We start from the raw sequence: 17,428 nt of genomic DNA, 5'->3' as shown, positions 1-17,428 counted from the left end.
ACGTTGTTCCTTCTCCTACTTTGCAATAAAACATGGAACAAGCCACCCTTTCATCTACTGACCTCCCAATCTCTTCAATAGTTCTGAAAGTCCCAGAAGACCTGGACCCTGCCAGTGCCTGGAAACCCTCATGGGTGACAAGTAGAGCTCTACAAATCTACTGCTTGATTGATGGAAAACTGGTCAGATTATCTCACCAAACCTTATCAAAATCCCTGTCATTACCAAGGTTCATACATTAAGAACAATCCATCCAATCCATCCATCCTAAACCAGCGAAGGTCTTAGAAAAGGCCGTTCAACTTCAGCTCGCGGAATATCTGGAGACCAATTCTTTACTTCATGATTCCCAATCAGGTTTCCGCACTGGTTTTAGTACGGAAACAGCGCTTTTGGAAGTCTCCGAGACCATTCGAGAGTGTGTGGATAGGGGAGAGGAGGCCATGTTGGTCCTCCTCGACCTATCCGCCGCTTTCGATACGGTGTCCCACAGGATACTTTTGGATCGATTGGAGCAGATTGGACTGGGCGGTTCCGCTCTGTCGTGGATTAGCTCCTTTCTTCAAGGACAAACGCAGAGGGTTCTTCTTAGACCTTTCCAATCTGAGTGTAAGCCCCTTGTCTGTGGAGTTCCGCAGGGCTCCGCCTTGAGCCCATAGTTTTTTTAATGTTTATCTGGCCCCTCTGGCTAAAGTGGTTGAGTCGTGTGGGGTCAGAGTGATCTCTTATGCTGATGATACACAGCTAATGTTTTCCTTTAGAGATCACTCTGACTCCAGCCTCGCCAGTTTCCGCCACTGTCTGGGCGAAGTATGCTCCTGGATGGCTTCTAACCATCTTCGACTCAACACTGACAAGACGGAGGTCTTGTTTTTTAATCAAAAAATTACTATATCCTCTACCTTGTGGTGGCCGACTGTACTTAATCCTCCCCCCATTCCTGTTCACACGGCTCGCAATCTGGGTTTTCAGTTTGACAATGCTCTCTCGTGTAGTCCCCAAATAAATGAGGTTACTGCAGCCTGTTTTGGGAAACTGCGGATGATGAGAAAGATCTTTCCTTTTTTGCCTTTGGATGCTCGCAGAACGGTCACACAGGCCTTAATTACATCACATTTGGATTATGCCAACAGCCTCTACGCCGGGGCCCCCCAATACCAAATTGAACGCTTACAGATCGTTCAGAACGCGGCGGCGAGGCTGATTGGCAATATCCCTTTCCGGCATTCAGTTGCAGCTTATCGTAAAGAGCTTCACTGGCTCCCAATCGCCAGCCGCATCAAGTTCAAGATGCTAACTCTTGCCTTTCGGGCCCTTAATGGGATAGGTCCGGACTACCTACGAAAGAGACTAGTACTATCCCACTCAGTCAGATCCTTGCGGTCCAACAATCTGCGTCTCATTGTTGTCCCTCGGTTCCGTCACTCCAGAATGGGCGGCAGAGCCTTTGCAGTCATGACGGCCAAACTATGGAATAGCCTCCCCTTAGATCTCAGATTTGCTCCCTCTGAAGCACTCTTTCGTAGCCGTCTCAAGACTTGGCTATTTTCATCTGCATAGGTACAACTCCCTTTTCTAGCTCACAGTCTCAGCGCCGGGACACCCCCGTCGGGGGTAGCCGCGCGCTTTACAAGCTTCATAAATAAATAAATCCACAGGCCAACAAGAGAAGGTGAATGCTATAATTATTTATTACAGCAGTTACAGAAAATGTAAACACCTCTTGCCAACTGTTCTGAGGTATCAAAAAAAGTTAAATAACTTTGAGGTTGATTTCATGTTTTTTTGGTTAGGGGCAAGGTATTGGTTATCAGCACAGCTTCCAAATAAGCGTGGCATAGGCATAAATAAAAAAGACCAAAACAAAAAAAAAATATTACTGAGCCAATCGATAAAAGAAAGAAGTGTTTAAGTCAAGAACCCCACCCCACAAGAAGCAGTTCCACATTAGGAACAAATCAAAGATTAATCTAACGCACAAAGAGTTAGAACGTATGGCAGGGTACTAATCTTGCTGCTCATGCAGAGGTCCAGCAGGACTCTCCAAATTGACAAATAGTGCTTACATATCTGACTCCAGTTAGGAAGATGGCCAGAAGATAGAAACACCACCCTAACAAGTTACTTACCTTTGGTAGAGCTCTTTCGAATTGAAAATCGCTTACTGCAGATTCCTCACCTTTTGAGTCCTCCCCAACACCAGGTTACATCCGGAGGCGCACAAAAGGGTTACCCTTGCACACTGATGTTAGTATGCTAATAGATGATTTCCATGCCCTCAGATGTTGATCAATTTAAAATTAGGAGCATTGACATTGCATCAATTCTTACGTGGAAGCCTTTAACTTGCCATATGCTGACTCCACAGCACTGGCTGGTGAGCAGTGATGAATCTGCAGTTAGATGGAGAATCCAACAGCAATAAAGTTTGCAAAAGGCAATCAAATTGTTCACCTGATCGATACTTCTAAACCCAAATTCCTCCCTTTTTGAATCAATACCAAAGGGGTACCACTGGTGGTGGTGATCTTAGCAAATACTTCGAATGAGGAGATCCTGCAGGATAGAGTGGGCAAAATAACCTTTTGGTTATTTAAAAAAGGCGACATCAATTTAGGATAAAATAGCACTAGTCTGCAGCACTAATAGGTCAGGAAAAAGGTTATATACTGCAGCTGAATAGATGATGACTGCAATTCACTCACAACTAACAGAAATGATGCTGCATCAAATGGCAGTCATATTGTTTGTTAGGACTTGGACCAACCTGCCCTTGCTGGAGGGCATAAAGGTGAACCAAGACCTCTAATTTCCATCTCAACTATTTGACCTCACCAGACCAGAGATGATGCAATTATCACTATACTGAACTCTGGATGGGAGAGACACAACAATCTGCTGCATGTCATGTTGGCATCCACCATTAAAGGTTTTGGGATGCCTTGTACAATAAGCCGATGTTAGAAGCAACCTGAGAGTTTGGTTCATTGTAGGCAAAAGTTCGACTGAAGAACCAGCATGTGGCAACATGCTTGAGGCAACAGCAGTATGCTCAAGGTCAGGAGACCATAAAGCCTCAGAACAACCCAGGCTGGAACCAAGCCATGTACCTGAAATAACCAGATCACAGTCTGAATATCCCAAACTTGCTTCAGAGATGGAAAGACCTTAAATGACCGTGCCCAGGATGTGCCCTAGAGAGGGGATTCTCCACATGGGCGGGAGATTAGATGTCAGCTCGTTGATGGAGAACCCCAAGGTGGATTGGAAAAAACACTGCTGTTTATAAGTGGTCTGAGACTGACGGAGGCAAGCCAGCTTTCAGCATCCAGTCATTGAGGTGAGAGAATATTTGTATTCTCACCCTTTAAAAAATAGCCACCACAACCTGATTTATCTACATAAACATCTGAGGAGCTGAACTAAGGCAGAAAGGCAGGAAAGTGAACCATAAGTGCTCCAACCCCACGACAAACCAGAGGAAACACCAATGAAACAGCAGGATCGACATCAGTGTACACAACCCTAAAGTCCAAAGCCACCATCCAGTCTTTGGGAACCAAAGTCACTAGGACCTGACCAAACATGAGCATCCTGAACTAGTCCTTTCTGATCACATTGATCACAAGACTGAGATCTAATATCGTCCTCAAATGCAAGTCCTTCTTGAGGACCAAGGGAGGATCATCTTGTGCCCCTCTCCGCCTCAGATACATTTCTATTGCATCTCTTATGTGGTGTCTGGACCTCACTGGCTAGGATGGCGGAATGCACTGCAGGAGGCTGGCCACAAACTGTTGGAATGTGGGGAGTGGTGGACAAAAAGGGGAATGTGCAGCCAAACTGAATAACCTGAAAGAATAATTGGTCCTCAATAACTGCATGCCAGCCAGTGAGACAAAATGTGATTCTGTCCACCACAGGCCCCATATAACCCTTAGAGGAAGAATACAGCTGCTTGGCAGGGACTACAACATCTGCCTGTGGCCATGGCCCTTTCCTCTACCTCTGGAATGATGACACGGCTAGGGGGGCTGTTTAATAGTTTGAGAGGGGTGCCTCTGTCAGTGAGGCCCTTCAATTACCTCTAGAATCTCTGGTAGTATTGCTGAACTAGTGAACTGGGGTCAGCCTTGCTATCCTTAAAGTTTTCCAGGCCAAAGCGGCCGTTGCTCCAAACAGCCAGCCTCTATCAAAGCCATATCATTCGATGACATCAGGATGTCTCAAGGATACCCAGGAGTACACATCCAAGCATACACAACATAGCTGGTCTGCTCTGCACAGCCGATATAATATATGGTGTCAATACCAGCCATAAGGATGTATTGGGCCACATCCTGACAATCATGTACAGTTTAAGCAAGGGAAGCCCAAAAATCCTCAAAGGACAGACCGCACTCTTGTCGCCATGTTTCAAAAAGCACATGTATAATGGCCCAAGAGGCATACAGTGTTCAATAAATTCCCCATACAGCGGTACAGTAGGGAAAGCATTATGGTTCGCCTTGCTCACTGAAGCCTGAAGAGCGGTACTTTCCAGAGTCACACGTTGCTGCAAAAAGCACTGGTTCCCACGACACGTGGCATCAAGCAATCAGGAGGCACACAAGTAGTGTAGAACAAGGTTGAGACCGGGTTGCCACAAGACCCTCAGCCACGGGTACGTTAAAAAACAGAGCCACCATAAGAGGAAAAATAATACAATTGGATATGGAAAAGCTCAAACAAACCTCGGAAGAAGGAAAAAGGAGGCAATAAGGAACTTCTGGTAGAACAAGACTAACCATCAGATAATAAAGTGAAGTGATTTATCTTCCTACTGGATGCTTCTTCCTGCAGACTCCTCTGCTTCCCAAAGGAGTACCACTGGAATGAGCGACCAAAAAGACACATCAGAAATTCAAACTGAGAATTAATTAAGAACGGTATGAACACAGCAACCTTTGCATAATGAACCATAATCCACAAAATAGGATTCCATGTCATCACCTGCAAAAATGTGCTTCTTCACTGTTCAACAATACTTAGTGCCTGATAAATCCATAAACAACTGGTCATCAGCTGTGATGCTTACAGCCATCCACATAAAAACTCAAGTCTCTCTTCAGATTGAGTCTGTCTACTCCCACTTGTACATCAGCAGAATGACCAAAAGGAAAGGCAACTGATTTTTTGCATCAAATAAAATTGGAAACCATCAGAAGAAAAACAATGACCAATTTTGAACAACACTGGAAGGCAGCCAGTAAACAGAGGCAAAAAAAATAAGTACTTGAAACTCCCCGTGCAAAGGTTACATCAAGGAGGAACACCGTTTCAGTGCCACAATTAACAGTGCCACAATTAACAGTGAACGAGAACGGAAAACCTCAAAGGGAGGCACTAGAAAAAACATTTGCTTAAATCCCAAACAAGATAACCAAAGAGGTAGCTGAAAACATTTTCTATACCTTACAGGACACTGAGGTGGTAGACATTTTAAAAAAGAAACACTGCTCAGGCGAATGCAGAAATGCAGTGACAGCAAAATCATTCTCAGATCAAAACAAGCATTTACAATGCAACGGTTTCGCCTTTGGAAAAGTTTGGGCTATTGGCATTGTAAATGACAAAATTTGTATTTATGTGTTGGTTTTGAAAACAGATAAATAAATGGCATTGTAATTTACATTGCAAATAGCTCTACATTTTCCAAAGGCGAAACCGTTGCATTGTAAATGCTTGTTTAAAAAGTATGTAATTCTGATTATAGTCACATTTTGGATTATCTGAAGACGATTAATCAAGTATGCTGGGGTGCCACTGAACAGGGCATTAGCGTAGTCAAGGCGAGAGAGAATGAGCGATCTCACCACTGTTTCTCTCGCCATTCTGGGAAGAAGAGGAAAAAAATTTCGGAGAGCTTTAAGAGTGCCAAAGCAGCTGCAGGTGAGTTTCTTAATGTGTACCTCAAATTTTAAATCTTCTCCAAACCACACCCCCAGATTTTTAGCCGGATCGCCTACGGAGCTAGGGAATGGAAAGCCCGCAGGCCACAGGGATTCTCTGAAATGTGAAGGGAACTGCCCATAGAGTAAAATTTCAGTTTTATTTTCATTACATTTTAGCTGAGCAGAAGCCAGCCAGTTGAAGACTGAGGAGAGACAGGTCTGGGCGGAAGCAGTGTCACTGTCCAACTCCGTAGCAGACCAGGTAAACAGCAGTTGTCTGTCATCGGCGTAGGCTATTATTTTAGCGCCCAGTTGTTCGGCCAAGACAATCAGAGGGTCATATATATATTAAAGAATAGTGGACTTAAAGTTGACCCTTGGGGCACCCTGGTGGAAAGAAGCTTGGCCGATGACGAGAATGGGGGTAGCCATACCTGCTGCGTCCGGAGCAGAAAAGAAGTCAACCTCTCTATAGCCGAACCATGGACGCCAATAGATGACAGAAGGGAAAGAAGAAGCTGATGGGGAACCGTATCGAACGCGGCAGAGAGGTCCAATAACATTAGAGCCGCTCTGCCGCCTGCGTCCAAACAGTCCCTAATGGCCTCCGAAATGTCCACCAATGCCGATTCCGTGCTGTGAAATAGGGAATTATCCAGATAATTACCTGGGAAACCAAGTGCACTGCTAAGGTCACTCGTAAGAGTGTACTGTCTTTACAATAATAATGTATACAATTAAAACAGCGTTTGCAATAGATTCAAGCAATTCACATACAAGTCATCAATATGAAAGAAAAGAAATGTATCCCAAAGATCTTCAAGCGTTGTGTAAATTCTTATTTATTGTTCTTGGACAGTGTTGTAGTGATTCACAAAAACCAAACAAAGATGCTTTCCAACAGCATCACAAGTTGAAAACTACAAGTCCCAATGTATTTCAGGCTTACATAACGCCCTTCATCATGGGAATCTGTGGGATGATATTACGAAATCATTACTAAAGGTTATGTACAATGCAGTGGAAAACCAACAGGCTAACAACAAGGTCTAGGAAATTACATAATATGATTCAAGGTAGAGCGTCACAGAAGATGAAAACTGGAGAAGGCTAATATTACTGGAAGTGCCAAACCACCATCGAAACATAATACAAGAGGAAAGCAGAAAGTAAAAAGTATGAAAGTATCAGACCGTCACCAATGTCAAAGTAGGGAGAAAAACAGACAGGCAGATAACGTGAACATGCGACAAACGCGTGGTATCTAAGCAAGAACTAGACGGTAAGCATTGAGTGAAAACAAAAGCCGTGAAATGTGACTAAAAGATTGAGCAACTACTTTAAACTCCTTACCAATTGGAGTAACTTAACGCAGCATGTATGCTGAGTAGGCTGATCAGCTATGTTTAAAATAATATAGGGACGCCCAGTAGCGCGTCCAAAGTTCTCGATCAGCAAACTATAGTAGAAAATGAAAAAAGGAAAACATCAAAGTGGAGAAGCCTAACGGCTGGACAAAAATGAAAAAGGAGTAGCAAAGAAACTCACCCGCCAGAGTTGTGAACAACTCAGCGTCAGGATTATATGCTCAAATATGGCAGAAACCTACAGCAATTAAAGAAAGATGACTCGGGCCAAATTAAAATAAAACTGTAATGAAAATAAAACGGTATCGAAATCAGAAACTACGATGGTAAAAAGGGGTGCTCACCGATAAGGAAACGCAAGGGTGTGAAGACAAACTGTGATCAGCGTGGCTGGAGTGCAGCTGCAAGAAAAGTTGTGCAAGCATGTATGCGAGTGGGTAGACATAGAGAGCGGACTGGAGAGTGAAAGAAAACAGAGTCGGCGATCTTAGAACGGGCGAAGATAATGAAAAAGTCCATCGCCATGATTAAGGTAGAGGAGAAACAAAAACTAAACAAAATCACCGAAAACAAGTGTATACAAAAACATTACATACATGGACTGTAAAGTTAAACATAGCTCCATACGGCAAGTCCAACAAAAAAACAGTCAATGAATATCACAAGACGATGTGAGAGGTGAGAACATGTCATGCAACAAGTACTGTATAGAGCCACAAAATACATTTGATAGCAAACAATCAAACAATAGGCGTTAAACCAGGTGACAACAACCACTAAAAAAAAAAAAGGAGAAGCAAGCCAGCGTTATATACAATAAGAAACAAGTCAGGTCCCGGGCCGTGCTGTGATTGGCTGACGTCTCGGGGGTGTCCCGGGCCGGCAGCCAATCACAGCGCGGCCCGGGACACACGGCAGCAAGGGGTGGGGCTTAAAAAAAGACCCAGAAACGCCCCCGAATCGCGTTTTCACGGAAAAACGTGATTGACAGCCAATCTCTTCCAATGGCTAGCCTCCATTTATGGAGCTAGCCAATGGGAAACAGAGGCGGTCCGAACATCCCTACTGAAGACAAAAGTTTTCGATCTGGGAGGGGCACTGTGTGCCCCTCGCCAGGTCGAAACCTAAAAAGAATTCTTTAGTACTGGACTTGACAATGCCAAAAATTAACCACGTAAACTCTTTGAGTTGATAAAACATAAATCGGACAGACTTGCTAAAACCTCACATGAATCAGCCATAGCCCAAATCAACTGTGAGAAATTCTCCTCCATGTTCTCATACAGAGTCCACACCCTGGAAATCAAACTCTTGGCAGCTGCTGATGCACTCTCCCATTCGTATATTCTTCAACTCGAACCACTACACCCCCCACAGCCGAATTCTAAAAATGAAGCCCAATGGTCTGACTTCAAGCTTTATGACCACAATAGCAATGCTAGAACCATATTGTCCATTAATTCCAATAATCACTACAATGATTCCCCTTCCTTCCAAATGCCTTCTGTTACCCCACCAATGCATCGTCCCCAGCTGGACCAACATAATCAATGCTTCCTTATCTCAAGGTTCCTTACAAGACTGCCTCAAGACTGGTCAAGTCCTTCTCATCTTTAAAAAACATACAGGGAACCCTGTAGACCCGAAACATTTTAAGCCTTTGACCAACATTCCTCTTTTAGCCAAAGTTCTAGAAATAGGTGTGGAACAACAGTTAACCAACACATCTAGAAATTCAATTTGCTTGATGACAGTCAATCTCGGTTTAGACCTGGCCACAATACTGAATCTGCAATTCTTCATATAGTGGACAACGCTCTTTTGGCTCTTGATCATAACGAAACTGCCTACTAGTTCTTCTTGATTTGTCTTCTGCTTTTGACACTGTTAACCACAAAATCCTTCTTGCAGAACAGAACCCAAAGATTTTTGGTTCACCATGAGTTATCCTTACCTTCCTCTAGCTCGATTGATGTTCCACAAGGCTCTACTCTCTCCACTTCACCGTTTAACCGCTATGTTGAACAACTCACTGAAACTCTCCAGCATACTTACATCTCCTACCACATGTATGAAAGGATACCCAGATTTACATGAAGATCTCATCTCTGGAGAAGATCAAGTCAATGGATGATGCCTTAAAGCTCAGTTCACATAGGCTAACCTGCAATCATCTTAATCTCAATCCACAAAAAACAGAATTCCTCTTGATTTCCCCGCCCAAAAGCTCCACCAATGTTAAGGAAGGGACCAAGTCGATCACTGCTCTAAACTGCACTCCTGCCCTGGTTGACTTCACCAAATTTCTGGGTATTACTCTTAACAAGAACTTAAACATGCAAACTCACATCAACTCGATGGCCAAAAGCACCCGCTTTCACTTGAGCTATCTCAGGAAATTCAGACCATTCATTTCATCGCCTGACCTTAAAATGGCAGTACAATCCTTAGTCATTTTTGGATCGAGTATGGTTGCACTACACTTTCAGGCTTACCCAAGATCTCCAGCGCTCCCCTAAAAGCATGCCTCAACGCTGCAGCAAGACTTCTAACAGGATCAGAGAAATTTGACCACATCTCTCATCATCTGAAGGCTTTGAACTGGCTTCCATTCGGAGCAAGAATTAAACTTAAACTGGCTTGTATTACTTACAAAGCCATCCACCACAAAACACTGATTTAGCTTACAAATTATTATTTTTTTTAAATCAAGATTTCAGGGGGAGGAAGACCCTTGCAGAGCGCGCCAGGGATCTAGTCCTGAAACCACCCTTATTCCATAAGAAGAAACCCTATGACAGAGCCCTCTCTGGAGCGGCCCCTAGAATTAGGAACTTGCTTCCCCCTCACATCAGAAGAATGAGCTCCACTTCTGCCTTCAAGAAGGAAGCCAAGATCTTCCTTATGACCAAATTCTTACCATAAGCTGTCGACTGAACTCCATCCTCTTCACCTCTCAACCTACGCTGCCACCCAGTCTATTCCTACCATTTCCATTAGCTATGACTCTGCTCTCTCCATCTAGCTCTATCAGAACAACTATGTTCCTGTATTGCTGCATTACAGCAAGTCCTTACTAGCTGAGATCTATCATTTATTGTACACTTGTTTTACTACTATTTGCCTATAACGTCCTCAAAGTAACATTGTCTAACTCAAGTACTCTGCATTGACCGTGTTTACTCCTATCCTACTGTTGTCCCCATGCTTTGTTTATTGCTCATCGCTTTTTATTTGGTAATTTAACTTTTTTTGTTTACCATTATGTACTTGTTAAGCACTCTAATGCCCTTGGGTCATGTTCGAGTTATATAAAACTTTCAATAAATAAATAAACTGCTCTCTTTTTATCACAAATCCCTAGCAGAATAATTATGATGTGGAAGTAGAGATCCTACAGTTTCAAGGACTCCATCTAAATGTGGGCTTCAACACTTCGAACATCTGCTTTCTTAGAACTTTGTTTATGAAATACAAGTCTACAACAGGGTGAAATCCACCCATGCTTCTTGGGAACCTGGCTTGGAGACACTTACCAGAGTGGTCCATAATGACTTCCTTCAGCAGAAGCATCTCTGCCACTCATCCGACGCTGTCTGAATAGGAGAGGCTAGGGGATATGAGAGTGCCCTCTGGTACAAGGAAAGTAGTAATTCAATTCTAGATTATGAAGGCTTCATTGGTGATCTTCTAAAAGTTTCCACAGTAACTCAGAAGCCTTCACTGCCCATGGGAGAGTTAACTGTTAGTAAGCTTAACTCATGTACTCCCTGTGTCAAAATCACAAAGTTACTCTGTCTCTCTAAAGATGGAAGTACAGTTAAGACCTGGAGAGATGAGGGCACGGACATGGGCTAAGTACAGCAGGGCTCTTGTAGCCTCTGAATGGCTAGCATTGCTTCGGGAATTAACATACTGGAAAGAATATATCTGTTACAAAAGGGACCTCAACTTTGAACAATGTGCATCTCAACCTAGCCTTCATTCTCCAAGAGCCACCAAAAACCTAGAGAACTGCATGCAACCATGTCTTCTCAAACCTCCATCAGTACCTATTGGCAAGTCTACTTCATCTACAGTATCTAAACTGTCAGCCAGCATGTGACCTGGAAGGCAGTCATCTTTATACATGAAAAGCAAAACAGAGGCATTAAAAACCTGAAGCTCCATACCATCTAGTTGATTCAATTAGAGACAAAGTAAAATGATTTGGAAACAGTTTTGGTAAACAAATTCTACATCATCAAGATTTCCCGGGTCGTGACAGGGGTGTACCAAAGAGGTGTGATTTGACATTGCGAGTAAAATATATGTATAAAGTGCTACTAAATGAAATATTGGGCTGGCGTTGAATGCATGGATGGGGATGCTGAAATGCCTCAATCTTCTGTTGCTAACTGAAGCATACAAACTAAGGTGAAATCTGGTGACAACCATTTATTTGTGAGCTGCTTCAGTCAACCCACGATACTGCGGCAGTGCACTGCTGACAAGCACATACGAGAGCCACAGAAATTGTATAAGGAAGCACAGGACACAGAAGTTGCTGGGTATATGCCTGGGGAATACCCTGGCTCTACACTGGTAAGAACCCATCAGAAAGTTCCCACCTGTGCATAGCATATGTACACACCTAATCCCCTCCAGAGGTATAGGCAGCACTGTAGAAAAGCAGGTCCAGTGGCTTCATAAGAGAGGTTGGTGCTGTGGTGAGGAAGGGATTAGAAGATACAATTAACTCTAGCATCACCGCATGCATAACTTATGTTGGAGAACCAAGATTTCCTAGACTCCCTCATCTGCAGCATCGGTCTTTCATCTCACACCTGCACCAAGGGCTATAGCTAAGATGTGAGTCCCACCCTTGCACCTCTATGATGCAGCATGGCGAAAGAACCACAAAGACAACCCCAATCCTTAGGGGCCACTATTGCCCACTTGCTCCTTGTTCGCAAGATCCAAAATTAATCAGTGACACTTTGGCAATGTGCTGGACATGATGATTTCATACCATCCAACCTGAAGTACTCGCAGAAGAATACTACAATAAATTAAAAACGTGATTAGCAGAATGTTTTATTTACAGTATCTGACATACAATATATCCAGATATCGACCAGAGCGAAAAACAATAATGTGAAAAAGTATCCCTTACAAATTAAGAGAAATGGGATGAGTGTAGGGTATAGTGCCTTACCTCGGAGTATCTTAGAATTGTCACACAAGTGAAGAGTGAAGTATGTGTCAAGAAGGCGATGTCCATTTCTGTTGACAATGTTTCGTGCAGCAATATTCCGCAGGTGGCGCAATCGCCGCTAAATCAAAGCAAGATGCACATAATCAGAGGGCAGAAGAACTCAATTTATGGGGGATTATTCAAGAAATCTCAATAAAGATTAATTTGACTAGTCATTTCAACATCTCTTAATGGCGACTGAACTAGGAGAAGCATTTGGGTAAACTATTGCAATCAACTGTTACTACAAGGAACAAAGACAACTGGTAATAACAGAGCATAACAACCAAAAGGGTGCAAACATTCAGCTTCTAGAATGGTGAAAGACATCAGTTACAGTAAAATGTCAGTATATCACAAAAGGTATATATTCACTATGCATGTTACTGCTAGCATTTAATAATCCATATATCAGGGCAACTTTATGGACATTTCCAGCAACATTTCCATATTCTATGTCTTAGTTTTTATATGTTTTTTCCTAAACTGAGTCAGTCTAAAACACTTCATTTAAGGATAGAAAGGATGTAGGATGAATTACATTATACAATCTTACTAAACATGAATCAAAGCAAAATGCGCACTAGACTTGATACTTTCTGTAATACTAATACTGAGAAAGTGTGCAATCAGCTGTATACTCAACTTCTAGTCAGCAAGAGCAATATTTTTTAAAGGGTATACTGGACATACCCTTCCATGGTGCATAAAATAACTACTGAAAGCTTTGTAACCACACACCTAACTTTGGAGAAGGACTAACCAGGTCAAATCTAAATGAGACATACAATAACTTTCAGTATCAAAATATTGGTTGATACCCACACATTTATATTACACCATGACCAACCCTGATGAAGGCAATTATGTTGATGGGCTCATGCCCAGAACGTACAATCAAAGCAAATGAAGCAACAAGGAAGAGGGCTACACTGGTTACTATTTTTGAAAGTGATGAGGAATTTAGAGGATGAAGGGGAATGTAAAAACTTCCATTACTTTTACAGGAAGACAGGGAATTGACAAAACTGGAGGTGACAGACTTATCTCCCTTTCCATCTCTTTTCTAGAGGCAGAGAAAGAAAATACTCCTTATGAACGAAGATATGGTATGAGGAGGACTAGAAACAAAAAGAAGTTGTATCCTATTTTTTTCATGTCATCATTACCAGTACATTTATATTAACTGTTGTATTTCAAACTGAAAAAGTTGGTAACGTTTCTGTGGCCCTGTGAATACAAGGGACCGCGCTCGACCAGAGCTTTGGTCCTTTCTCTGGTGAAACGTCCACCCATCCGTGCTGGCAGCCCCGCATGGAGAAGTTTCCTCGCGGTGAAGGTGGCCTCGGAGGACGCTGCCGGTGTGAGACCTCAGCAGCCTTGGAGGTGCCAGCTACCAGAGTCTGTGCGACTGGTGTCGGCTGCCCAATTGCGGGCGTTTTCATCCATGCAGCTGTGTCGGGCCCTTGAGGCTGCGTGGGAGCTGGGCTGCATACAGACGTAGCAGCTGCACACAGACCCAGTGAGTGCCTGCAGTGGAGAAAAGGGGCCCATTGAGTGTGCGGAGACTTGGTTGTTGCTTGGGCTCCGGGGCTGTGGTGGCTGGGCCCGGGCATGAACAGGAGAGAGTGGTGCCCCTCAGCCACGTCATCAGCCCTGGTGTGGGTATGCCCCAGGAGCGCCATCACTTCCATTTTGGGGCAGGCCACTGGTACCGGCATGCTAGACCCAGCTGAAGCGCCTGACCCTAGTTGAGCCCTGGGACTTACAACTGACCAGCAAGCCTACAGATGTGGCTGCTCGTGCTGCCTCTGGGCAATCATGCCATGGCTTCAGAAGTACCTCCTACGCTAGATTGAATCACCAGGTTCGCCCAGGGATGCGCCCAGAGGCGCCCTTGGGTCCCTCCCAGGGTGGGCTGCTGAGGCCGGCATTTCAGATCCTATTGACGTGGGCTGCCGTCAGGGGGCCCCAGGCCTGGTCATCTGTTGGCAGTTGCTCATGCTGCCCCTGGGGAAAGCGCTGTGACATTCTGGGATACTCTGAGATACCCAGCGCCTTGAGACCCTCCCGGGTGAGTAGCGCGCTTTACAAATGCCGTGATTGATTGATTGATTGAGTGAGGGCGGTCCCCCAGTGGGTAGCAAGGGCAAAGACAGACCAGCTCCATCTACACATGCCCAAACAAATGTAGGCCAATTCATAAATCCGATCCCAAGCGGGTTGGGGCTGGGTGTCTGTCCCCCGGCACTGAAATGTGTCCCAGACCAACCCTGACCTTAGTACCATCCTCCAGATCATTCAAGAATCACAGAAAGCAGTGTAAACCAAAGTGGGAGAGGTTACAGTGGATGTCTTGCTTCTGCGCCAGGACCTGTACAACGATGCCCACTGTGTTGCTGAGACTAAACGCAGTGGGTCGTCCATGAAAGATGATGTGGTCACTCTTAAAACTATGGTCTTCAAGCTCCTTGGTGCAGTGGAGAGCAGGCCATTGGACGCAGAAAATCATGCACACAGGAATAATCTTTGGTTCGAGGGGTTTCCTGAGGACAGGGAGATCCAAGATGCAGAGCGCTTTCTAGGGGACTGGTTGCGCTCTTGGGTTCCTGAGGAAGGCCTGTAGCCTTGGTTCATGGTGGAGAGAGTCCATAGACCCCCTCACACAGTGCCTGCCCCACCCACTTGGGCACTGGCACGTCCAATGATTGGCAAGGTCATCAACTATTGTGTCCTGACGCCATTCTTCGTGAGGCTAGGCGCTGGCAAGAACTTCGCTATCAGAACTCAGTGTCATGGATTTTATGAAATATACACAAGCAGTCCAAAAGCGCTAGCGCTCTTTCAATAAACTGAAGCTGAAACTCTACGTCCTCCAGATCTCCTATTCACTACTCTTCCCTGCGAAGTAGAAAGTGGTCTTCAATTTCACAACCCTTTTCTTCAAGACACCGAACAGGCTTGGGAGTAGACCACTGAAACAATGGACCTTCGCCGAAATGGAGGGGTGGGGGTGGACACTGTTGCGGAGAGCATAATTAGGAGCTCTCTTCCCCCCCCACACAAAGTTTCAGAGAAGAAGGCGTACCAGACCCCGAAGGGCTAATGTCCGACCCCATGGCCGGGTGGACTCCTGACTCAGAGGTGGGTCCAGGGTCATGGTCACAAGGGAGCCCTGCCAAAATGTGCACCAGAACTGTTTGATATCACGGCCGGGGACCCCGATGTCTGGCCGACCAAGATCACGGGACACCTGGAATTCACCCACCCCTTCTAGGAAGGTGTCCCCCCATGACTTTATCATAGGTACGTTAACTGGCTTCGAATCCTGCATGTGAGGAGGCTTTAAGTTTGGCACTATTTAGCGTTGTATTGTTTACTTAACATAGTTTGTTTTATGGGGACAGATGCTTCAGAGGTAAAAGTATGGGACGGGGCAGGAGATGGGATGTTATAAGGGTTGTTCTTTGTTTATGCTTGCAGTTTGATTGCTATGCTCATCACAACTAAATTTGCTGTTCTAGGTCCACTCACTCCCGCACGACCTTCTGTGTGTCAGGACCATTCATACTGGTACTCTCCTCCAGCCTTATCCTGGTGATATTGACCTGCGGTTCTTTGGCACCACTAGAGATTACGTCCTCCAACGTGAATGGACTGCTAGACTGCATTAAACGGTCCACAGTCCTCAGCTGGCTACTAGATTTCATCCGGTGGTTCTCACACCAGGAAAACAGTTTACTGTGATCCCTGGAAGACAGGGATTCAGCAGGCTTGTCCTTATAACCACACAGACAGCTCATAACACGGAGTCCCATATTGATCTTCTCCGGTTGCCACCCACGGATGTTCTTCATATGACCACAGCTATGATCCTACAACAGAGAAACTCAAATCAACCACCATTTACAGTGCACCTGGTGTCACTGGAGTCGGGAAGCCATCCCATGTGGCGTTTTAACGCATGGTACATGACAGATAGGGACTGCTTGGCACATGTGACGTCCGAGATACAGATCTACTTTCAAGAAAATCAAGGCCCATACAGTTAGCAGCGGCTAGAACACAAGCTTTCACCCTATGAGCGGCCAGTGAACCCACAATCCGTGGCCACTCTAAAGGGTTTATCCGAGGCCAATAGAGGCAGAAACTTGCTCAAATTACAGCTTTGAAGATCCAAATTCTTTACTTGGAACACCAACACCAGTCGGACTGCTCCCCAGACCTTGAAGGACGACTGGCAGCTGACAGGACAACTGTATGACAGATTTCACTGGGGGAGGCCTGCCAATGCTGGAAGTCATTGACTCAGCGGGTTTTCGAGCATGTTGATAAATTGGCAAAGCTTCTCTACTGGTTAGTCACCAGAGAGACAGCTTCGAGAGTGATACCACAGGTCACAGACACCGGGGGACGTCCCAGATTCCTAACTTCCAAAAATGTGCGGATTATTACACGGTCCTTTACAGCTGCATACCCCGGCCTCCCAGGAGCAAGCTCAACCACTGTTAGCGAACATTTCATTGACCTCAATCCCCAGCCCCTTAGCCTGAGTAGTGGACCAAGTAATCATGGCCAAAGAGATTATACAGGGGCTATCAAACATGGTACTGGGTAAAATACTGGGCCCAGGCGGCCTTTCAGTTGAAAATTATAGGCGGTTCCTAGAGCTTTTGATTCCTCACCTTGTGACAATGGACACAGCTTCAGTGGAGGCTGGTACTTTCCCCACAATCTTGACACAAACACGATTGTGATAATACCTACATAGGGCTGGAATTCAGACAATTGTGTTTATAGGCCGATCTCCCATATAAACACACATATTAAGATATTTACAAAAGGTGTGAGCTAACCAATAAATTTTAACAACAATGGAGGAGTGCCCCCTA

General features: G+C 44.7%; 1 protein-coding gene across 1 annotated transcript in view; it reads right to left on the bottom strand.

Moving 5' to 3' along the window:
• Positions 1-17,428, bottom strand: part of UVRAG (UV radiation resistance associated) — a 356,076-nt gene that overhangs the window by 291,236 nt on the left and 47,412 nt on the right. The window contains exon 2 of the mRNA XM_086933865.1: positions 12,498-12,615. Within this exon, the coding sequence (XP_086789991.1) occupies positions 12,498-12,615 (118 nt within the window). The remainder of the gene's footprint in view (positions 1-12,497; positions 12,616-17,428) is intronic.

The sequence above is a fragment of the Lissotriton vulgaris genome, chromosome 8 (assembly GCF_964263255.1).
Source record: "Lissotriton vulgaris chromosome 8, aLisVul1.2, whole genome shotgun sequence".
Taxonomy (NCBI): Eukaryota; Metazoa; Chordata; class Amphibia; order Caudata; family Salamandridae; genus Lissotriton; species Lissotriton vulgaris.
Note: the sequence above shows the minus strand (reverse complement) of the source record. Positions and strands in the feature narration are given on the sequence as shown.